The sequence below is a fragment of the Daucus carota genome, chromosome 6 (assembly GCF_001625215.2).
Source record: "Daucus carota subsp. sativus chromosome 6, DH1 v3.0, whole genome shotgun sequence".
NCBI lineage: Eukaryota > Viridiplantae > Streptophyta > Magnoliopsida > Apiales > Apiaceae > Daucus > Daucus carota.
The window spans coordinates 32,575,776-32,600,955 of NC_030386.2; the positions used below are offsets into that span (position 1 = coordinate 32,575,776).

Sequence of the window (25,180 nt, forward strand, 5' to 3'; positions counted from 1 at the left end):
GATACAATGTTAAGTGACTAATTCATTTTTCTTTTTTTTTGGTTCATGTATAGTCAGTGACGTATGCTTTGCATAAAACATATGAGCACAATGTTTATTTTTTACTTCTGAGTATGTGAATGTGTATACAGAATGGATCAATGTGGATTGTCCTTAACCAAGAGGAGGAGGAGGAGGAGCCAAAACGAACATTGGTTCTTATGGTCTTCTGAGTTTATGATTTGAATTTTTCATTTAGGATTGAGTTTTTGTAGAGATAATACATTGAGATGTTATAGAACGGTCCGCGTACCTTTTAGTGGTTAATCAGGAAATTGAAAAAATCGAAAAGATTATCTGGAGTATCAATCAGACGTATATTATTATTATTAAATTATCATAATTATATATAATTTAATAATTTTATCTATTTTTTACGACTAGTAGAGGTAAAATAATATCATATCACGTATTAAATAAATACTTCGATACATATAATATAATATATACACGATCGCTGATTAAATAAATAGTAACATATATCAATTAGTCTCTTATACACAATGTAAGAAATATTAAATAAAATTAATTATTTTATATTTTTTATAAGATATCAAGTTAAATACAAGTGAATACTGAATTTTTTATTATATAATCAAAACTTGAGATTTTATCAATTAAAAATATATTTTTATTATTGGCCTGCTAAACTGTCTAGAACCAATTTTTGTAAAAAGAATGACTACCGCTCAAAATGAAATCGAGACGTTTTAATGTCACTTAGTGTCTAGACATCGTATGTCCACCTACTCATTGTGGCAAATACTAAACGTTGATATGACATGGCTTTAATTTCGAAAGAATAATTAGGAGTTGAGCTCGACTGGAATTTAAATGAATTGTTTATAATATTACCTCTGTCCCATTATTTAATTTTATATGTTTTTTTTCAACTACTTAAAACGCATTTCAATATTCTTATAAAATATAGTTTTGTAACTTATTTTTGAGGTTTTTTTTCCTGAACTAAAATTTTACATCTAAATTTTAATCCAGAAACAAAAAAATTTAAAAATAAATTATACTCCCTCCGTTTCTTTTTTCTTTTCCTATTTGTAATGTCGGTACTGTTCATAACATGAGACAAATTACTAATTTACATCTAATCTATAAAACTAAATATAGTCATGAGTGATCTTGTTAGATTCGTATTCACGAGTACTTTAATACGGTGAAATTTTTATATTTAATACTACTACGAAATGAAAGATATTAACGATCAAAAGTGTGCGTTGGCAAACGTGAAAAATACAAACAGGAAAAGTATTTAGCGACGGAGGGAGTACAAATTTTCTTTACAGGAACATTGAAGTCCGTGTCGGAGACTATAGTAGGTGATGGAGGGAGTATATGTAATGATTATATATGATTTGCCTTTGATTCTATTTATACATACAATACACACATGTTACATTTATGTATAACTGTGTAAGTAGTGCCTGGAGTTCACAGCTTGAGCCACTGCTCTGAGGCTAGTAGCTAGGTAGTAGGCTACTTGTTCTTCGCGTTTTATCAGAGGAAGCGAGGGCGTGTACCTGCCAGCTGTCACTAAAATTTGGCTCCTTCCAATTTCTAACCACCCACAACAGATCATTTACAAAACTAACCACCTTTTTTACAAATGTAACCACCCTAATTCTTTACAGCGCGCGAACACAAAAGAGAATGTTCGCCCTTGCCAGGGGCGAACACCATGACACTTATACGTTGTGTACGCCCTCGCCAGGGGCGAACACAATGACACTTATTTGATGTTATGTGTTAAACTGTAGTGTAATAATACTGGCTAGTACACTTGTCTTGAGTCTTATTGTTTTTGTGTCACATTCTTTGTGGGAAGTTTTCGTGTCACTTTACTACATTAGTACCGGACTGCATTCCATCACTAAATTTTCATTATAAATATTGTGGGTGTTTGGCGGGGATTTTAAGCCCCGTTTCTGGACTTTTAAGTTATAAGCAATTATTCGTACTGTTTGTGTAAAAAGTTGAGAAGCACTTATAAAAAGCTACGATTCCTAACTTTTGTTTCATGACTTCCGCTTTTTTCCCAAACACTTTAATCAGTCTTAACTAACTTCTAACTTCTACTTCACTTTTTTATTTTAAGCAAGAAGCACTTATTTTAAGCTCACTCAAACGGCCCCATTGTCAAACTATTCATTTTCTTTGACTGAACTATATATGTTTGGGTTCAAATTGTTTATAAAATATATTTCTTTTATTATTTTAACATTTTATATGCAACATAAAAATTTTATATATAAATTTTACATTTGGAAACAAAATTTTTAAAACAAAAGTATAATATCAAATTTTATAAAAAAGTTTAAGATACGTGGGAAAAGAAAATAAAAAGTGAATGGGACAGGAAATACAACGTACGACCACAGATTTTAAAAAGAAAATAAAAAGTGAATGGGACAGGAAATATTTTTGTAATTTTTTTTCTGAATAAAAATATAACATAAATATTTTTGTTCAAAAAAAGAAAATTTTAGAATATCAATTTTAAATATATGGTCAAACTTTCTAAAGATACGTGTAAAAAGTCAAACGTCCTATACAATGGACCGGAGGGAGTACACGAATAAAATTCGTTAGTGTTTTAATACAAAAAAATCTTGAATTAACTAGAAAATCTTGACTAAATATCACTATTTTTTTTGAATATTCTAAAATCACAATTAAATATCTTAATTTTTATTTTTTTAATATTTGTTTTTAGTTCTAATTAGTAACATTTTTTAATTAAATATTGATTTTAACGATCCAAAAAATATACTTCAGAAATGTATTACACATAGTAAAGAAGTTATCACCACTTTTTAGTTTTTTGTCGATAACAAAAGAAATTAAAAATTATATGTAAAAGATATCTATCGAACCTAGTCGGCTGATCTACCGATATCGATTAATAAAAAATCAGGAATTAATCGGAAGGATTAATAAGAGTGAAAATAGTATCGTGTGTATTTTAATATTAAAATATTATTTAATATTTAGTTATTATTGTACTTGTTATTTATTAAGAAATATATATTTACATCATAAATTCTATAATTGTTCATATTTAAAATGATATAATATTTTAATTTTAATAAATAAAAAAACTTATAAAAATTAATAGGATTACAAAAATCAAATCAGTTAATAATATTACGGAAATTAATCAATTCGAAAAATTTTACGATAGTATGCATGAAACCTACCCATGAATTTCATTTTATAAACCGGTGTGCGCACATCATATCGATCCAGATCTTCTCTAAATTGATCCAGTCTGGCAAATATACTGACTAGCTAATATTATTACAGCACACTGTGTCCGCCCCAGCAGCGGCGTACACAACATATAAGTGCCATGGTGTTCGCACCTGGCAAGGGCGAACATTCTCTTTTGTGTTCGCCTGAGCCGTAAAGAATTAGGGTGGTTACATTTGTAAAACGAAAAAAAGGATGGTTAGTTTTGTAAAGAAACTGTTGTGGGTGGTTAGAAATTGGAAGGAGCCCTAAAATTTCGTACATGTCAGTTTGTCACAAACTTTTAATCTATTTTTTTCTATTTTTATTTAACTAGATTCGAGGTATATACGGACAAATTTTTCCTGCCCAAAACATAGAGATTTTAGCGTCTTAAGTTGCTTGTCAAAATGAATAAAACCAACTTTCAAAGAAGAATATTTAAACCTGTTTTTAAAAGTGGTCGATAAATTATTTATAAAAAAAAAAAGTGGTCGATAAATCTGATAAAAAAAAAAAAAATCAGTGCTGTTATTTACAAGTGTTTCCATGTTCTTTTATTATCCGGCGATTAAAGTAGCTGGGAGATTCATAAACAAGGTAGAAGATTGGTGGAAGAACTCAAAATTTGACCCCGTTTGTTACTTTCAAACCCCAAACTAATAGAGTACTTCTCTTGTCCTCATCATTTTTTTACCATTTTCTTTTATTATGTTATCTAATTCTATATATTTCAAAACTTATCATAGATAATCAATGAATCTCAGTACTTGTCCACTTAATTTTCTTCCCTTTTCACACTAATTTTATTTAACTATCTTCTTTTAATACATTAAAAATCAATGAGTTCCATCACTTCACTCACTTTTTTCGTGTTTATTATTTTATACATATTTTTTAATATTCATACTCAACTCATTCGATAAGAAATAAGAGTTACGGGGGAGTAGAATCACTACGCACAGTATATAATTACTCAATGTAGCAATACTAATTGTTGATATTACATGGCTTTACTATGAGCTTTTTGAAAGAATAATTAGGGGTCGCCATCGACTGTAGTTTAAATTAATTATATATAATATATTTAAATTGTGGAAAATTATATTTGATTTTTATATACTACGAATTTTAGATAAAATGTTGTGGAATTAATGTAGAATCTTTATATTTAAATATAATGCTTCAAAATATATGTATTAAAATTCATTAGTTTATCAGTTCAAAAATATCTATTAACATTTGAATGTCATCAAATCTTAATGACTTTTAAATAATCTAATTGGATATCATCAAATTTTTGAACATAATTAAATCCCTATTAAATTGGACAGGATTTTGTACGATAATTTAAAAATATAATTGAATATCTCAATATTATGATATATTTCTTAAAATTAGAGATGAATATATCTGAATTTCATGAATGAAAAAATTATTAAAAATATCACATTGACCAAATTAGATTAAAAAAATGGTTATAAATTGACCCATATCATATATTATTAGTTGTAACTTAAATAATAAAATAACAAAAAAACTTTTTAAGAATTAGGGTCTATTTGGTAGTGCTGTTACAAATTGCTGTGTTGTTACAAATTGCTGTGTTGTCAGAAAAAATGCTAGTAAAAGAAGTGTTGTTGTAGATATAGATAACTGTTTGGTATTTTTTTTTATATAAGTTTATTTTGAAGTATGATATAATAAAATAATGTTTTTGGTGAGTTTTGATAGTGAAATTAACATGTTCTTGCAAAAGTTAAAAACAGCTTTTTCCAAAAAAGATTTGCTTTTTTTAAAATTAGCTTTTCAGTTAAAAACTGTAGTTGAGAAAAGTTGTTTTTAGATTTACCAAACATTTTTTTCATAGGTTTTTCAGCAAAAAATTGTTGTTAGTGTATACAACAACAACCTCAAACAGCAAAAAGTTGTTTAGTTGTTGTTACAGTATGCAACAGCAACCTACCTTAAATTACACCATAATTCGTTCCTAATGGGCCGTTCATTACAAAGATCAATTTTAAACACAGATTCGTAGTCCACTAGCCTAGTGACTATCCCAATCAACAAATATCTTGCCCTGGGTGGCAATAATTTATCGTTTGATGAGGATCACCTTTTCGTCACTGTTGTAAAACCCAACCAGCTATTAATGTCTGTGTGTCCATCCTAGCCCTCAAGCCACTGATGAAACTGTAACTGTGAGTCTGTGACCCAGGGACACTTGACGTGGTCTCCGATTTTACATAATACTCTAAGATTGTGGTGCCAAATCCTGACTATTCGAAACACTTCATTCATTTCTACTGCACCCTGTAACTCGTGATATCAAATTACTGGGGACAAAAAAATTATTTGAAAAACAACGAAGAAACATATTAGATAATGAAAAGGCACGGGATTTTGTTACCATGACTCAAAAGTCAAAATGCACTGTATGCTATTAATCTTTCTGTTTATTCTCAGAAAATAACAGGTAGCTAACCATCATGTTTGACCATTAGATACAGAAATCACTCAGCTGTAAGTTGCATCAGAATCTATCACTGCGGAAATCTGCAGATTACATAAGCTGCTATCGCACAACATTGAATGTTCGACGTATTTACTAAACATGTATGTCACTGGGGAGAAATCAGCTTCCATATCTTGATGGTTCCATCATCACCTGACGAGGCAAGTAGCCCAACCTCCTGGAAAATGATACAGTAGAACATAAATGAAAGAGATATTTTAAAGAAGATTTTGGACCCTGATTGAAAGGATTCAGACCCCCCACAAAATTATTCTATTAACTTAAACCCTAATCCAAAATGTAAACAGGAGGATACCAAGTATTTCTACACTTCAATCAACCTTTCCTGGAGGTAGCATAGTAATTTATTTTGTGAAATATTCTGAGAAAAGCATTTACTTAACAATTATAAACAACGTAACCCCAAATGTAACTCTCTTAGTTCCAAGGGAAAAAAATTCAATTACTGGAATTCCTGTCCATAAACTGAGAAAAAGTGAAAATGGAACGCCATCACGAATAGCAGTACACTGCAAGATTTAAGAGACACAGTTGCACCAATGAAGTAAGTAGCTTTGGGATCTTAAATACCGGGAAATTTGACTCTTCGGTATGAACAAGATACAGAAGATAGATCATTTAATAACCAGTAAAATGAGTGACTGTAATGCGGAGAAAACAGTACTTATGTCAGACCTCCAGAAGATTCCAACACAAGACCATGGAGTATATGCTGGGGCTGGGGGTGGGGGTGGGGGGGGGGGGGGGGGGGGGGTTACCTTGGGGCTCCACTGCACCGAGTTTACATCTCTTTCATGAGCCTTCACCTTCTTCAAAAGCAATTTATAATTTGCTCCACTTTCCTGTGACAAAAAAAGGCAGTAAAGATCCATTGCTACTAGAAAGTTAGCTGAATGAGAGTATGCATGTAAGCAATTATCATTTAGAAGCAAAAATTTAGTAGATAATCTCGTTAGTAACCAGTACACATGGCCCTTGTATGCGTAACAGAGAACACAATAATCATTTCCAAATTTCCTCAAATAATCAAACTTGACTAGCAGAACAGAAACGTGTTCAACTAACTTGTTTAACAAGTTTCGAAACAGCATGCCCCTAGAACTAGGACTACAGTCACTAAGTCAGGAATCATACATAGTTTACTATTCGATTAAATATACTACTGTTCAGTATTAAATGAAGACTACAATACTAAATTACTAATAGAGTATATGTTTCAGTCTATTACAAAATTCTTTGTACTTTGTAAAGGATGACACAGATCTTAGTGTTCAGTTGTACTGGAAGGACTCGATTTCAACTCGCTTATGTAATTTTTATAACATTTTCGCCTTGGACTATAAGTTTGTAATATTCAACACTGTTAGTCTCTTATCTGAAGTTCTATTGGGAGGAAGGAATGAAATTTCAGTCATTTCATGCAAATTTATACATAAGCCTAACAAATTATAATACAAGGTAATGTCTGTGCAAATCTATACATAACCTTATTCGAATAATTTAAGAGAGAATGTCCATTCCATTATTGGTTTCTCCCACTCATTTAACTATCAAATATTTCACATTCTTCTCATTGCAATCATCACATTCTTCCCACGCACTAGAGCATTTTATTCACTCTTCTCCCTCCTTCCCATCTGCAATTTTCTTCACAATTCATTTCATACCATTTACCCTCCCTGCCCTCTAAATTTACCGAATTGCTTCTATTTACTGAGTCTTGGCATCTGCTTAGGTAATTAAATAGCTCTGCTTAACCTCCACTTTACTACAAAACTCAATTTAGGCTCTTAAAAATATTTCCACCACAGATTTACTATAAGATCGAATCAGTCAATTTGCTGGTAATGCTTTTTAAGAAAAAAACGAACTAAGATCCCAATACCCTTAAATTATTTAAGTCCAAGGGACTTTAAACATCAAAATGATTTAGAACAAAATATTGAAGCAAGTTAATGAAAGACTATGCTACTAGCTTGTCATAACAAGACACGGGAAGCCAAGATTGAAAATTTCATTTCTAAAGCTTGTGGACAGAGATAAAATTATTGTTGATCTCTTATAAGGAACGGTTTATGAAAAAAGAAAGTAGACGTGTCAAAGCAGGGTCACTATTAATTAGCGGAGTAGAACTTTTCTAATGAGAGAAGTCATGTATGTACAGGAGAACATTGCCAGGATGAATCAGTTAAGGCAAAATTCTTAATTGCGGGGGTTCTAAAATCCAGCACTTAAATCACAAAATTAATTTACCTTTCCCTTAGTCCCTTTTTCTTGTGTGTATGTGTGTGTGTTTCGGTAGGGGAGAGGGGTAGGTATCAAAAGTATCTGTCCAAGTACAACTGTAGTTATGTAGTATGACATCAAAAACCATTATCAAAAGAAAAAACTGCTTCAGAAGAAATGCACTGAGACATGAACTCGCCTTGAGGAGTATAACTTCCTTCTACCATGCAAGCAAAGGGGAAAAACACAATGTGCAAGAAGAATAAGGCATAGTATTGCTACTATACTTTCTAATGAGACGGGTAAGGACAAAAGAAACCCTGTGAGTCGATTTAGAAAGACGTATATGCACCAAACCTATCTTAACAAAAGAACATGCAAGGAGAATTACAAAAAAGTATAAACATACCAAACCATCCTGATTCTCTTCAAATAAACAAATCGCATCATCCGCTGCTCCACTAGCAATTATTCCTTCGCTGTAATAATTGCATGTGAAAATTAATAATATCAAGACAGGAAGTAAGAAGAGATGGACAGTTACATTTACTGAGATTTTACTTACAAATGCAGTTAACAAATACTTTCAACCTACTAGAATGCAGTTAAAAAAGATTTTCTACATTCATATTTCAAAACCCGATTTTTTTATATTACTTACAGTTACACTCTAGTTAGAAAATGAAAATTAATATTAATTTTTGTCCATAGGAGTTTCTTTTGAATATTATAAAATGCATACAAGAACATAGTTTGAACCATAAATCGGAAGAGAGCAGGACATTCTTATGATCCAGTACCTTGACCAATGGACTGAGGAAATTGTTTGATCATGATTGCCAGATAGAGTTTGAAGATGTTTCCTGAAAATCCCAAATACACATGTTTCATTAGCATTTATCATTAACTAAATGTAATCTGCACATCCTATCTCTGAGCTGAAAACTGCCATTTGTAGGACATGACAAGTAAAATTCTTTATTGTGGATATTAATATTAACTAATCCACGATTATCTTCATGCAAGTGCATCACATAAATTCAATACTTTCTGTCAAATCCTTAAAATCTCTGGCTGTACCCTATCAGGCTACCACAAGATACTTACAAGTAAGACATAAGTTCCTATGGAGTTACTTTTTTCAATCTACAACACAAACAGGATCTCAGTGATACTGAAGATCTGGGTAGGAGTGAGGGTAAAAGGCGTATCTAATATTAAATTTTGTGAGCTCTCAATTTGCACTTAAATTCTGAACAATCTAGTACTTTATGAAAATGTTAGATCCAGCAAGTAGTATAAAATATCACTATATCGGTTTTGACAAGATAGATAGTGATGTTACAAATATTCAGAAAAGGATTTTTCTAGTGTGCGCCACCACTTTTTGATTATGTGGAGCATTTTATCGGCTCCTATCTCATAAATAATGATGTCCCCCTGCAAGCACAAAAATCTCCACCAACAAAAATCTGCCACCTAAGTAAAAAGTCGTTGTCAGGTTACAGAACTTAAGTCAAAAAATTAAGCTCAGCTTATTTTCTCTGGTCAGAAATTACCTAAGTTGCAATGCTCCCAAATAAAGATTTCATCTATCTTCAACCAAAATATCAATTGCTTAATGCTTCTTCAAATAAATGATGAGCAAATTGGAGTGTCCAGTTTCAGATAATCAACTTGTGTCATGATGTCAAATAAGAGGAGAGGCATATAAATTCAATTATAAAGGGGAATGTTAATAGTATATCAATCAAGTTAGTGAAGGTTAATTCTAGCATAGGTGATCCAGGCTAGTTGACGAGTACTATAAATACTAAAATGTGTAATTGTCATTTTTATTAATTTAAGTATGAATAAATTGGAGTAGATCCACAGTTTGTTTATCGCTTTAATAGCTACACTGTTAGCTTTTCTCTCCCTGAAATTATGTCGATTTTGTCTACTATATTCAATTCCTATATTTTATACATATCTCTTTCTTCATCTCTTATTACTCTGAATTTTATGAGATTCGTCCTCTATATTATCTTACCTGTCTCCCTAATCTCTTCTCTTGTCTTTGGACCTTGGTAATATCATGAATCTCACCTCTCTCCTGAGTGAAGAAGGGCCTTTCCTCTTCTCTCTCAGTTCCTAACAATGCTTCGGACTTATTAGAATGAAAATTTAGGTTGTCGAATGTAATTTTACTTGCAACCAAGCGAGGAGGGAAGCATTTATCATTTGGATCAGGGGCGGGGCAAAAATATTGGGGGCCTGTGCGAAATTTCAAATTAGGGGCCCTAATTTTTACTTTAATATAAAGTTAAATAATTTTTATTAAATAAAATGAACTTTAAAAACATGTTATAAGCAAGAAGTATATACCAAATTTTAAAATTCACCAAAAATATGTTGTTCTTGCATATTTTGTAAAAAATTCATTAACTAACTTTTTTTAGTAAAATTTCTATATGTATATATACATGGATTTATGAATTTAGGGGCCCTTCATCTTCGGGTCACCCTGCGCGGTCGCTCCCCCAGCGCCGTCCCTGATTTGGATTGACAAGATATTACTACAAAATGGGTAAACATGTTTGAATACATGCATAAAATGACTCCAGAGCTGAGAAATCATAATATAGTCATCCCCCATACGAATATGTACACATAAATTCCATTAACAGAAGTCCTAGACAATCAACATGTAAGGAGGACCTAGAAGTCAAACTGCTTGCAGAGATTAAGTATTTAAGCAATTCCAAAAACATAAGACTTGAGTACCAAGGTCCATAGCTACCACCAGACTGCCTCCTCTCTGCACCCCATACCTTTATGGAAAGATCATCACTGCAAAGTCAACAAGGACAGTATCATTTAACGAAGCACAACTAGTATTATTATATAAGCAACTGATACGGATGTATCTTTTCCAACATCATAAACACAGCAAGACACAGCCGGACAACACAAAATAGCGGTAAAAATATCCAAACAGCATTGTGCAAGAAAGTAAGAAGATCTATACCTCGAAGTAACCATTTTGTCTCCAGTGGCATTAAAAGATATAGACCAGACAGTAGATGAGTGTCCCCTGCAGAAGGGATGGCATAGCTTTATAAGACCAGATTAGAAGTGTAATACACAGGATCATCATCACAATTCAAAGTATTTTTACTTATATGTGTGTGTGTGTGTGTGTGTGTGAGTGTGTGTGTGTGTGTGTGTGTGTGTGTGTGTCTACTGGTTTCGGATTAGAATATAAAGTTACTGGGGAAGTATTATATCAGCTTCGAAGAATCAAATATATAATGTGAAAACTTATATTTAATTAAAGGAAGGCTCCAGGTTTACTTTTTTGCATGATCCAAAGTTTCAGTACAATTCCACTCATCATGGTCAGAATATCTTGGCCAAACCTGCAGATGGAATCAAGCAAAGTTTTCAAATGTATACTACTCCATTCAGCTCAACAAGAGAAACACCTGCTACAAGAAAAATATTTAATATAATTTACACCTTGATAGTATTATCATAGCTACATGAAAACAAAATCTCATCGGACGGGTGCCATTGGACCATTTTGACATCTTGCTTGTGTTTTCTTAATTGTGCCATCACTTCAAATGTGTATTTATCCTCAACACGCCAGATACAAACAGATTTATCTCTGCCACAAGTGGCAAGATGAGCGCCAGAGGCATCCCAAGAGACACTTTCAACTTCAATATTCTTGTCACCCTGTTATGAATAAAACAATAAGACTTCCCTTATATAGAAAAATTAAAGAGGTCACTAAAATATTGACTTCAAGGCCATGTCTGTTTTATGGGATTATAATTTCTGGATTATTGTCTTATTGCTCATATCATACTGTATTCGGTCTCTGAATTATCACATTGGCTAAAATTTCAATAACTTTTTAGTTTATTTCAATGAGGATAATAATACCTAGGGAGAGAATGGAATTAGTCGTGCCCCCAAAACGAACTAGGAAGTGATATAAAAATTATTTGTGTATAGTATTAAATATGACAAAATGAGTGCAAATTATAAATAGCCCATAGATTAAAATGCTTCCACAGGTACAGCATAACATCCATTTCAAGTCCCCCTAAAATTGGCAATATTCCTCAAAACAGGTAGTGGTACTTGCAAAAGACAGATATGAGCAGTAATTGACTGAAAGTACTGGCAACAATTAAGTGGTGATTATGACAATGAAGTTGCCACTTCAATAATACCTTTAAGAAGTGCCAAAACTCAAAGCCAGTTTCAGTCTTGTTCCATATGGAAACCTTGCCGTCAAAGCTTGCCACTGCCAACAAATGACCATTTTGTGACCAGGAACATGATCTCACACTTTCAGTATGAACTCTCATTCTTCCCTGCATATTCATAAGCATGGACATAAGTAATTTCTTATGATGATAACAAGAACATCATGCTGTAAGGAATAAACAGAAATACATATGTGTGTGCAAATACATATAAAAGTCAGATCAGACCTAAATACATATACCAAAGCAAATTATACTTGTAAAAGTTGAAGCAAATGCAAACAGTATATATTACATTGAGACTCTAACAAATGATGAAAAGCATACAGCAATTAACAGAAACAGAGTAAAAGAATAATTATGAGTTTAGTGAATGAAGAGGATGAGAAAATGTATGTATTATATCTTAGGATCCTATATCAAAATATGTGCGTGCGTGTGCGTAATCTCCGGTGAAACGAGTTCACTGATCATAATGCGTGTGCGTGTGAGAGAAAGGGGAGAGAGAGAGAGAGGCCAGAGCGAGAGCGAGAGAGAGACCGAGAGGGGGAGAGAGAGAGAGATAGAGCGAGGGAGAGGGAGGGAGAGGGAGAGAGAGGGGGGGGGGGAGAGAGGGAGGGAGACCACGCAGTTGAAAGCAGAAGTTTGAGGATTTTGCTTCCAGATACGGACGGTCTTGTCGGCGCTGCAGGAAGCGAGAATCGGCGGAGTGCCGTCGGTGCCGGCGACAGGGTTCCAGGCGACGCTCCATACCCTGTCTGTGTGACCTTGCAGCTTCTGGATCTCCTGGAGTTCATATTTCTTCTCAGCCATTTCTCTCTCTCCAAGTTTTGTGAATTCAAACAACTAAGCCAGTGGACAGACTTGTATTCTATTTATATACATATATAGATACATGTATGTAAGTATAAGTAGTGCTTTGCGTTCACAGCTATACCCACTACTCTGAGGCTAGTAGCTCCGTAGGCTGCTTGTTCTTCACGTTTCACCAGAGGGAGTGTGCCAGCTGCCACTTGCATTTCCTGACTGCTGTCACTAATTTTTACTCCCTCCGTCTCTAAATACTTTTCTTGTTTGTACTTTTCACGTTTGCCAATACACATTTTTGATCGTTAATATCTTTCATTTCGTAATAGCATTAAATATAAAAAGTTCACTGTATTAAAGTACTTGTAAACACGAATCTAACAAGATCACTCATGATCATATTTAGTTTTATAGATTAGATGTAAATTGGTAATTTGTCTCATGTCATGAACAGTACCGACATCACAAACAAGAAAAGAAAAAAGAAACGGAGGGAGTAGTACTGTGTCTGTTTTCTTTCCTTTTCTTACAAAATAATTTCGATGTTTTTACGGACATTTTTTCCCCGACTTGTGCAACAAATGGATTTAAACTATTTTCTAATTTTTTTTAGAAATAAACAAGTAATGAATAAATATGCACTCGCGGATTTTATTATTAATTCATGTCACACATTTCTTCAACTAGTTTATTAAATGAATAATTTAAACTTTCATATTTGTGTGAGTAATTCATACTACGGTCTTTTTAATGTGTGCCTAACGCACACAATAAGCACGTATTTTCATGAAAAAGCCTTGTTTTGATTGGTGGAATTGGTGTGAATGCAGGGGGCCAGAAAGCTAGTATTTTCATGAGAGTTAGTGGGCACACAATAGAAAATTCGTTCATACTATTACCATCACAGACAAAAAAACTTGAACTATTTCCAATCTAAAAAACAATGATCATTTTTCTGTATAACAATATTTTTTAACTTATTTTATTTTCTATAAAAGTATATTCTATACAAAATAAAAGAATTATAAAAATTATAAATTCATCTTTCAACATTAAAGTGTGCGATAAAAAAGTGGCGTACTTGTACCTAAGAGCATCTCCAACCATACAAAACTCTTGGCTAAAAAATGAGTTGGCATTCCAAAATTAAAAAATATAGCCAACGTCCTGAAAAAATAGCACTCCAACCACACTAATCTGTTGTCTATAATTTTAGCCAACCTCCTATGGACTATATTTGTCGAACCTCTACAGGTCTGTAAGAAATCTGTAGGAAGATTACACATCATTTATTACTATATTAAACTGATATATTCTATTTTAACAATCTAAAATATTAATAACATACTATTTTTAAATTATAGCCAACCAATATAGCCAATACCATTGAAGCAAAATGTCTTACAGGTTCAGCAAATTTTACATAATGTTTTACAGGTCCCATTTAGCCAACGATTTTAGCCAACACCGTTGGAGATGCTCTAAGCCATGTAGGAAAACTTTCTTCAATGGACAGACCGTTCGATATATGATTGGAAGCATGACAAATATACTATAAATATAAAAGTGAACTATACTGAGAATGCGTGTACTTCCAAGTTCCAAGCATTGCACCGAGTAAAAATATTCAACATAAACTTTTCTTATCTTACAACCTAAAAGAAAATAGTCAGGATTAAGTTCCACGTAAAACAAATTTACACGAGATTTAAAATAAATAATTATTAGGAAAGTTTTAAATTTTACACCCGATACTCTGAATATTCTTGCACTAGATGAATCAAGCCAGACAGGTTTACTTTGGCCATCTTGCACTAGAGGAATCATATGCTCAATCTTACTTTTTACACTTTTAATATCAGTTTACTCTGCATCCTCTTGCACTAGATAAGCCATTAGCCCATATTGTATGATCCATTGCGGTTCGTAGTTATCATACAAATATGGCAAGTCTCTCACAAGTGAAGGCCGCCTATGATATTTTAACTGTCATGCTCTTGAAAAAGTTGCTTCCATGTTATCCCACGGTGAAGGAACTTTTACAGCTGCATCCCCCAACTGCACTTGGATTGGATGCCACCTGCACCAATACCACAAAGAAGGTAAATATTCAAAGATAAAGATCAATTGGTTTCTAGAATTTACAAGAAAAAGAGCAAATGCAGGAAAAGATTATCTCATCATGCAATCTCTATTGATTTCTACGTAGCTTCTTACTGAGAATTCTTTCTGTTCCGGTTTTCCTTTGTCTAAGAACTGGAGAAGATTATTACTTATACATGTTCAAATGTTCGTTATGCCCAGAAACTGAAGAAAATCGTGATTGTTTATACATGTGTGCGCGCGCGCGCGCACTTTAAAAAATGTGGAAAAGATGATAAAAAGTTAACAGAATTAGGTTGAGTTTACTTGCATGGAATGAAGTGCGGCAAGAATGAAACGAAATTTTAACAGACTTTTTTAGTGGTATTGATAAACTTAATATATGCGTCGGCATTTTGCTTTCTTCATTCCATTTTAGGCGTAGACCATGGTTAATTCTGTCTAGTTTCACATTGAATAGCATTTCTTCCCTCCACTCCATTCTTCACAATTCTTATCATAAGAAATTTGCATTGCTCTCATATACTTTCATTGCACATAATTATCTTTACCAATATACCAAGACTAGTAACATACATTGTAATTTTGCAGTAATCAAATAGATGACCTACAACATGTGCCACATAAGGGCTATGAGCATATAATCCGCATACATCATGATGAGACATTGATAAATAATTATCTATACCAAGACGAGTAACATGCAGTGCAATTTTGCAGTGATGAAATTAAATTATCAACAGTATGTGCTATGTAAGTCAATTAACTTACTTGAAATGCAGAGCGTGTAAGTTCCTGTACATAGTCAACAGTTGATCCTTTCACAAAGTCATATGAGATATTATCTACTACCAGTCTAGCAGTTTAACACCGTCTCTCTCGAATATCCTAGAAATAGTAGAAACATATAAGATTTTGAAAAATAAAACAAATCAAATTCAAGGAAGAGTATTCAATGCACTATGACCCGGGGGGGGGGGGGGGGGGGGGGGGCAATTCTGGAATAAATACTACAGAGATCGGTTAACCTAGGCTCTTTCGATTAGAGTAAATTTTAGTAAGATACTACGATAAGCTGATGTAACCTGTCATCTGAATTTGTCTCATCATCAAGTGAAAATTTATATTGGAAGCCAGAACATCCACCAGCTTCAATGCTTAATCGGAGCATCTTCTCTGTATCTTCACCTGTTTGTAACTCTTGCATCCGCTGCAAGCATTTTTTATGTCAGTCGTATCGAATAACATATCATTGTTAAAAAGTCAATGCGACTTTTTATTTATCGAAAATTATCACATTCTACATAATTCCTTGTGCAACCCAACAAATTCTATCCGCCATTTTTAATAAATTATAAATTATTCTAATACATCATCACATCTTTATATAGGATACAAACTGTAAATTGAAGACACTGTAATGTTATATGAATCAATTTTAACAGATTGTGTGCATTCTAACACACTATAGTCGAAACCCCAAATATATAATCACTTCCTTTCTCTTTAGATTGATGATAATATATAGTAACTAGAATATTATCCATTTTAAGGTCAAGCTTTTAATACAGCATTCTAGGATCATAAAAAGAAAAACGCTAATCACATTGCTTCTATGTGGCCGATAGTAAAACAGTTTTGGCAGGTTCAAATAACCAATAAGCAGATGCAGCTACATTAATACATCAATAGCATATACGGTGGAAAAAATCAATAGCAGTACGCGTTAGTAAACAAAATCATACATAATAAACATTTGTATTGCCAACAGGCGATATCAGATATAACATTTTTTATACATCAATAGTAAGTAGCAGATACAAATACAGTCATCAACTATGACAAAATCGTGAAATGGAGTTTAGAGAGTGATTTTTTATACACCAATAGTAAGTAGCAGATACAGATAAGAGAGAGGGAGAGAGGAGGGAGGGAGGGAGAGAGAGACCCTAACAAAATTATCTATCAAGTGAACGCAAATGGGGAATGAGGTTGAGAAACAGCAGCAGAAGATGAATTTCTTCTTCTGATAGTCAAAATTGTACAATTGTGAATTCGAGCTGCCAAAAAAGGAACAGCTCGCTTTATCAACGAACTCGACGAAGAAGAGGGATGCATAGTGATTTGTGATTGAGAAAACAACAGTGTCTTCTTCGCTATATTTTCATTATATAACTGTTTGTTGCTGGTGGTGTTTCTGCTCGAATCTCAAATTACAGTAAGAGTTGTAAAGATCGAGGACCATGATCTTTGGTTGTGTGCCTATATATGTGTTCGTATGACGTTTGATGAAATGTTTGAGCTCCCTGCTTTTTTCTTTTTCGCCTTTCCTGTGCTCATCATATTGTGATCAATTAATTTTTACTTAAATAATTGCACAGCTCTGGCAAATCTTTTCTAATAAAAGAGTTAATCTGAGTGTATTTTTAGTTTTTTAATAGGTTGATTAAATACGCTTACCAGTAACTAGTAAGTACATATATTTGCATTTGATATAATTATTAAGTTTCGTAAAAAATAAATTGACAAAAAAAAAAGTTTCGTAAAAAATTTAAGTCAAAGTTTATCTATTGCACCAATATATTGACAACTTCATGATGGATATATCATATATAAGCCAAAAAAAGCAGAGGAAAATAAGACAATAAATAGTATCCCCAAATCTGGCCATCTGCATGGCTCCCGCTTCACAGCCTCCAAATGAAGCTGATAAAGGGTAAAAATATGTTGCACACAAATCCTAGGAAAAATCAGAGTACAGCAAAAACGCTCCTGCATATTACCATCATCTTTAGGGTAAGTGTGGAAAGGTCGTGTGATATCATGCCAATTCTCTTCATAAACTTTACATTACCTCTCCCTCTCATCCCTCTCGATTTTGTCAGCATTATAACTAATTGTTTGTAGTATCATTTTAGTCAGTTCTCCCCAATTCCACTGTCTGAGTTTTCCTGCTCCAATTCCTTTGCATCTATATCTTGACCAAATGAGGCAACGCTATTGTTGCCAATGGACTTCATCTTTGCAATCTTTATTATTCCCCTAACCTTCAAGTTTCTCCCTCTAGATAATTTCCGATCCCATTCATCAGCCTCTAGGTTTTGATAAATTGAGTCCTCTTTGGTACTATAGACAACCTTCTTGTTGCCAACAACATTCCCCTTAGCCATGTCTCGAGCATTCTGAAGCTGCATTAGTACAAAGGAACAAATTTACAGAAGCCAACGAATTCAATGTAGTAGGATTTTTGACGTAAAAAGGATGGCAAACACTTAATTAGTCGCCCAGCCAAGTATAGGACAATGGCACAACTTGAAAGTTGCATAGCAACACTTAATTAGTAGAGACAACATACAATATCTTCGAGAACCCTTGCTTATTACCATTCCTATTAATCCAAACACCGTGATAATAAAAAAGAAGCAACCTGTAAAATACAAGTTCTTGCCATCACCAGAAACCACTATACTATACAAAGAAGGCTTACAATAGAATTCATATATATGAAACACAAGTGTTACTAGCTTTTATATCATTTATTGGGGTTGTCCACCCAGCAGGCATCCTCATTTTATAGAATATTTACTTGAATCTCTTTTTCTTTTATAATAATTAAGATAGATGAGGTTGATATAGTTAAGGACTGTATGTTATTGTTCAAAAGATAGACCCATACAGCAAGAAGATTGTATTACAAGGAACCATAATGGATAAAATCACCTCTGCTTAAAGCATATTGGAATTAAAATCTTTGCAAGAAATACTACATGATTCCATTTGGTCATGACTCAAATCATGATGCTACATTCTTCACAAATTTAAATAAATATGAAAGACCTTGACAATAAAACGATTTTTTTCCTTGACAAAAAAAATAACAAAGAAATAAGATATAAAAATAAAGGATTCCGTAGTATCCTTGCATTGTACAATCCTAGTTTTTTATTTTTACCTTCCGTCTTAGAGACATATCTGGAAGTTCAAGTCCTTGGGCATGTTGCTCCCGTGCTTGGTTCCTCCTCTTGATGTCAGCGTTTATCTTGAGAATGAAGATAACTCGGAAGAAAGGAATTACAAAATAGGATACAGCATAGATCTGCATAGGTTATCATATTTCAACAATGTGTAAGATGTAAATAAGCAAGAACTGCATCAATATCCAGAGATCAAATGCTCAGATCTAGATCCTAGGAAGCACCGACTCGGGTACGGCGACACGGGACACATGACACGGGATACGGGGATTCGCCAATTAGCAAAGAGTCCTGGATACGGGACACGGCAAAAAATAAATAGTATTTATAAAATATATAATTTATATATGTTGAATATTAAACAACTTCACACTTGAACTCATTGTCCCACTCGTATATTTATATAATCAAGTGATCTTTAGCAAATAGATATATAGAATGTATTTATATATAGGCTTTTGCGTATGTATATCAGATTAAATGATGAAAAACAGGGAGAGATAGCTAAATAATTATATACATATAGAATCTATATACATATAAAAAGACGTCTGGTATTAGGCTATAAACATTACTGGGCCTTTTTTAAAGTTGGGCAGAGGTTTTGGTTGCATGTCGGCTGCATTTGCGTTCCGACACGCCACATGGCGTATCGGATACGTACTCAGCCGTGTCGGTGCCGTTTCCCCGTATCAGCCGTGTCCGACACGCATACGGCAGCCTTTTTTCCGTGTCCGTGCTTCCTAGTCTAGATCTGTGAAAGTCGGTGCTTTCAACCTAAAAAACTATCAAATAAATAATTAATATAGAAAGGAGAATGTGGTTAGTTACTAAATAATGGGCCAGCAAAAAAAAACTCATGATATTCGTTAACGCAACAAGGTCCAAGGAAGCTTGAATAATAGTTTATCTTTTAAATTGGAGTAGGAACTAAACGGAATGGATATGACTGCTAGAAAGGATGAAGATGCATAAGTGTGCAAGGAGTAACTAATCTTTAAGAATATCTGGTCTTAATAATTTTAGATGAAATAATACACGCAAGCATCATATGCAGATCTATACACTCATAACAATCACCATATTACACCCACAGGTATGTTGTTCAGGTCATAATGCACTGCTCAGTTTTTGCCGTGTTATAATATAAGATATCACATCATTGCAAACAACCATTGTGTCTCGACTCTCGGGTACAGATATCACTAATTACAAAATTACAGATCAGTTTGCAAGGAATCGAGAACGAAAAAAAAATAACAAGAAATTTTCTTTAAGTCTAAAAATCAACATCTTTGAACAGAATTTGCAAACTCACTAATGTATAATCTATTAGAAACAAATAACATCATGAACTTGTACATATATACTAATCATCAAAGTGCATGAGATGTGCGATAATAGTAAAGAGCATCTTTACAAAGGCAAGTGAGAACCGAAAGAGTACCTGAAGTAAAGGATATATGTAGGACACAAATCTGATGTATCCGATCTTGACAACTTCCTTATCTCTTTATTAACAAATGAAATAAAAGTGTCAATGTATGTTACAGTTAACAAGGAAATAGTTAAAAGAAAAAAAAGTTATCTCACATACCTCAAGAGGGCCCCAAGAATAAATACACCAAGGTTATTAAGGACACCCAAGCCCACGACCATTACCTTCTGGTGCGTAGTGGTATTACTACATTGTAAAAACACTAATTGCTTCAGGGAGAGACAAAAACAACTTATAATCTCTAGTTGAAGTAAAAGTATCATATATAGAGACCTGAAATTCCAGTAATTCTCCCTCATAAACTTCTCATTTTGCACAACCTTGTCAGTGCCCTTAGTAAGACCTTTTCCTCTCCTGCCTGCAGAGGCAGTTCGTTGCAGTGATGGAAACTGATAAAGAATACTTCCCTGCATAAAATGATTGCATAGTATCATGTAGAAGGATCGAATTTGGAATGATCATGTGCAGGGCAGAAATTCTTGACTGAACACCTATTTAAAACATTAGAATTATTAGAATGCCAGTGCTACTTCAAGTTTCATACGACTATACAAGCATGTAAGCTTTTCAAACAGACAACTTTTTGAGTGAGAGATGAAGGGACCTGACAAATTTATCTAAAAAATTTGAAACAGCATACCACTTTATGCACATAAATACAACTTTTGTCGTATTTTTGATACATAACAAGATAATTAAACTGAAATCAGTGAAGAGTAAAGATCTTAAAGTGTTTAACAAATACACAATTCGAAGTTACCTCTTCATCTACTTCTGGTTGGCCATCAAATCGAATAAGAACAGGTAAGATATATCCCTCATCGTTCTGCAATATACAACAAGGACGTGCAGATGTTCAGGTAAGGAGGATTGTTGCTGAAGCAATTTTTTGATGGGCACAGTGTATAACTACATATCAACTTCTACGATTATAAAAAGACGTATATGTTACCGTGCCAGGTAAACAGGGTAGAATAAGAGATAAACAAGAATACATTGGTCCACGAACATGAGACATAAGAATGCTCTATATATCATTAGACGTGGTGAATCTATTTCATTGACAAACCAATTGAAATGGCATTTGTGTAATAGAAATAATTAAAATGGAGGCCATACGGCTTGCTATCATTTACATTGGCTAAGCCAAGCCTGCATATACCTTCTCCGCTTTGGTCGTTACGTCTAAATACGGGGCAAGCTCTTCTGCTGTAGTAACACCTCCAACTGATGCTATGTATTGTCCAATCTGCATATAGTGGACACTTGGAGTTATCAGATACTATTCCATTCCTAAAAACTGTCCACATGGGTAATGTTCCAGTCAAATTGAATTTTTATATTGAAATTGTAACATTTATCGTTTTAAAAATGATACTTACAAAGATTCAATTCCCGAATTGGTCCATTTACCAATAAATTATATTTGACCATAAAGAAAATAGTTGATAGCATTAAAGAAGAGGGGGAGGGAGAGAGGGGAAGTGGGGGAGGGAGGGGTGGAAATAATTACCAATTTCCACCTCTTTTCTTCAAAATCCTGATTAGGATCACCATCACCAAATACAAAGGAGTAAACCTACAAGACAAAAAGTAACAGAGTTATATATTAATAAAAGCAGAACATACAAATGAAGTAGGCTCTTTAAAGAATTAATAAATTACAGCTTCTGCAAAGTTCATTCCATTGCTATCAGCTTGCGGTTCAAGTGCATCCAACCACCTAAGAGAAATCATAGAAGTGATTTTTTTTGTAAAAATTCCGAGTCAATGTAGAAAGAAGCAGGCTAGCCACATCAAGTTTATAGTTAACAGGCCATATAAATTGCAGGTAATAAAATCCTTACAGCAGGTTCTACCTATGAAATTGAAATTAAATCAAGATTTTAGGATCTCCAACAATCTTAGTCCTCATTTTAATCATCACTGGTTGATACTGGTAACCAGTATAGTCAAGATATCAAGATCAGTACTGGTTGGTACTTGTAACAATTATTATCAAGGTCAGGCTAAAACATAACAAAAAACATGTAACTGCTAGCCTAGTCCACATGGACCACAGAAACAAAATGTATTTTGAATTAATTAACTTAAATGACTAACAAAGGAAGTTACTTAAGTTGGTATAATTTTAGGTTAGTGATCATTGATTTTAACTTTAAAGTTTAGATATTCTTCAAAGTATTCCAACATAGTATAACAGTTTAAATTATAAAATTTTCAATGTATATTTAAAGATCTGAGTGTTAGACTAAGTGATCTAATTTTAATCATTCAATTATCAATATCGTAAAGCACTTAACATAGGTACTACAGGTACCAATATATCCTTTGCAAGACTTACCTGAATACTGTCCATGCTATTGGCTAAAAAATCAATGTTCATCATCATGTAGTTCACAAGGAAATCGCATTGTTTGCTTCTATGCAGGCTTATAGTTATGAAGGATTTCGCTAACGAATCTGCAGCTACTCTATCAATTGACATAATAAACACAAACACACATTACCTAAAGGTATTAGGTGATGAATCAAGAAAAAACAGGTTACTGCTGCTTGATTTACTTTTACTCTTTTTGCCATCATCATCACTGATACATAGAGATATCAAATATATTTCAATGTTAGTACCATTCTACCGCTTATAATATCACAAAAACATTTAATTACAAATGAAAATTTTTCAGAGCACAATGAAATGAAATTCTTTTATTGCTAGCTGAAATTGATACCTTTTACTTGCGAGTATAACAACAATTGCAGCAGCAACAAGAACAATTGAAACAATCAATGTTGCTCCGAAGGCAAACCGTACTGCACGATCAGCTGCAGACTGTCATTTGAATACATAATTTGGTTTACAAACATCCCTTGACATCAATTCTTCCAGAGAGAAGATTGCAAACAGTTACAAAAATACCTTAGTTTTTTCAACTAGAGGTTCATATCTTATCCTAACTGACTTGGCTGCAAGCTTCAAGCGATAGTCCTCGGGAAAAACATAAAGAACATCACCTTCATCTGAAACCTGTTACGTATACAATTTCTGTAACCACTTCAAACACATGCAAACAGACCAGAAATAAACACACATGAAGTGTTATCTGTTACTTGGCAATTATATTAGTCGCAGTTTCAGTACCACAGATTCAAACTCAGCAACTAATTCCATAACAGTCGTAATTCCATTTTCATCCACCAAACATTAATTTAAGCTGAATTCCCTTCGGTATTCGAAGATGATTAACGAGAACCTGACTACTTTCTCCAAAATGACACATAACAATGCTACATTATACTACAGTACAACAAGAAATATACATTCTATTTAGAATTGAACTCAAAATATCAAAAAATAAACGAACAAAGACGACCAAGGATACTCACATCCAAGTAGCCATCAGAGTCAGCAGCAACAGCCTGCAACGCTTTCTGAGCTTCATCCACCTTGATCCCGGTCTTTCCAGCAACGTCACCGACGGTGACTTTCCGGCCACACAAATCGACGGCGTCCAAAATCCGGTTCCGTACATCGGACGACAACTTATCGGTCTCAGAGGAACAGAAGGCATCATTACTAGCCCTAATTACAGGAGCGTGAGCGGAGAGGCTGTTGTGTTTGAGAAAGTGTGATTTGCTGTGTAGAAATGGAGATGAGTGTGACCTAAGAAATAAGATTGGGGAGGGTTTGAGTGGGAGAGAAAGTGATGGAGGTTTGTTATTGTACAGCTTGGTGGAGAGAGAGAGTGGTGTCCTGCAGCATGCAGCCATCAACACCATAATGATGAATGATGAAAGTGAAACTGTGAATAATAATGCGTGTATGTTTCTATTTATTTACTCTGATTTCAGCCACGTGAAAGAGGGTTTTCACCTTCATGTTTGATAAGGACGACCAATTTACCGTACAGGAGGTTATTTTTTGAAGGCGAGTCCGGGTTGGGTAACTTAGGTTGGGTGTTTAGTTTTATTTCTCCCTGTGTTCTTTTGTATTCTTGATTCCGGGCGTAAAAATTATAATGAAAATCCTTTTTCTAATCAAATACGATTAAATATCAAATCAGAAACTGTATGATGAAAAAAGATTTTTAATTGTTCATCAGTAACTATATAATGAAAAATAGTTCTTGACAAAAAAAATAAAATGAAAAATAGTTTAAATTAATTATGTGGGATTAACTCTAAGAATGCAGATGAAACAGATAATGCGTCTCATGATCTGGGACGACATAGAATAAAAAGATCTCTAATGACGTTAATTATAATCGTTGGTTAAATTGGACCGGTAAAACATAAGATAAAATTTGCTAAATCTGTAAGAGTATCTCCAACTGTGTTGGTTAAAAGTGGTTGACTAAATTGAAGCTGAAAGACATTAGATAAAATTTGTCGAAGTTGTAAGCACAATGTTTATTTTAATCAACGGGAAGAAGGAAAATAAACTGCGGGAAATAACATGGAATTCACTGCATATTAATCTAAAATCACAAGA

General features: G+C 33.6%; 3 protein-coding genes across 3 annotated transcripts; all 3 read right to left on the reverse strand.

The window, feature by feature from the left end:
- Positions 1 to 5,661: 5,661 nt before the first annotated feature.
- Positions 5,662 to 13,219, reverse strand: LOC108225440 (protein CIA1). The gene is made up of 10 exons (XM_017400296.2): positions 12,931 to 13,219; positions 12,271 to 12,414; positions 11,546 to 11,767; positions 11,381 to 11,445; positions 11,055 to 11,120; positions 10,811 to 10,876; positions 8,845 to 8,907; positions 8,454 to 8,523; positions 6,577 to 6,660; positions 5,662 to 5,975 (listed from the first exon to the last, which is right to left on the reverse strand). Exons 1-10 carry the CDS (start codon positions 13,117 to 13,119, stop codon positions 5,904 to 5,906), a joined length of 1,041 nt encoding a protein of 346 aa, XP_017255785.1. The 5' UTR covers positions 13,120 to 13,219; the 3' UTR covers positions 5,662 to 5,903.
- A 1,568-nt stretch (positions 13,220 to 14,787) lies between these two features.
- On the reverse strand, positions 14,788 to 17,541 carry LOC108226936 (iron-sulfur assembly protein IscA-like 2, mitochondrial). Its single transcript, XM_017401929.2, is given in 6 exon segments — positions 14,788 to 15,193; positions 15,988 to 16,071; positions 16,074 to 16,104; positions 16,302 to 16,426; positions 17,165 to 17,196; positions 17,199 to 17,541. Coding segments are annotated over 6 exon segments (471 nt in total). The 5' UTR covers positions 17,335 to 17,541; the 3' UTR covers positions 14,788 to 15,130.
- A 258-nt stretch (positions 17,542 to 17,799) lies between these two features.
- LOC108225472 (uncharacterized protein At5g03900, chloroplastic) lies at positions 17,800 to 24,612 on the reverse strand. The gene is made up of 13 exons (XM_017400341.2): positions 24,076 to 24,612; positions 23,609 to 23,716; positions 23,421 to 23,521; positions 23,199 to 23,279; positions 22,354 to 22,411; positions 22,202 to 22,267; positions 21,851 to 21,937; positions 21,449 to 21,514; positions 20,962 to 21,095; positions 20,788 to 20,874; positions 20,638 to 20,701; positions 19,169 to 19,312; positions 17,800 to 18,404 (listed from the first exon to the last, which is right to left on the reverse strand). Exons 1-13 carry the CDS (start codon positions 24,466 to 24,468, stop codon positions 18,135 to 18,137), a joined length of 1,659 nt encoding a protein of 552 aa, XP_017255830.1. The 5' UTR covers positions 24,469 to 24,612; the 3' UTR covers positions 17,800 to 18,134.
- Positions 24,613 to 25,180: the final 568 nt, after the last annotated feature.

Bases quoted from the DNA above. Each gene is read 5' to 3' on its own strand.
- LOC108225472 (XM_017400341.2), bottom strand. From the start codon at position 24,468: ATGGTGTTGATGGCTGCATGCTGCAGGACACCACTCTCTCTCTCCACC. The intron at 22,412-23,198 runs GTAATGTGTGTT...GATTTCTCTTAG, and splicing joins TCATCACCTAATACCTTTAG to GTGGTTGGATGCACTTGAAC. The intron at 22,268-22,353 runs GTAATTTATTAA...TTTGTCTTGTAG, and splicing joins GAATGAACTTTGCAGAAGCT to GTTTACTCCTTTGTATTTGG.
- LOC108225440 (XM_017400296.2), bottom strand. From the start codon at position 13,119: ATGGCTGAGAAGAAATATGAACTCCAGGAGATCCAGAAGCTGCAAGGT. The intron at 11,121-11,380 runs GTAAACCTGGAG...TCCCTTCTGCAG, and splicing joins ACTTTGGATCATGCAAAAAA to GGGACACTCATCTACTGTCT. The intron at 8,908-10,810 runs GTACTCAAGTCT...TGGGATTTTCAG, and splicing joins GGTGGTAGCTATGGACCTTG to GAAACATCTTCAAACTCTAT.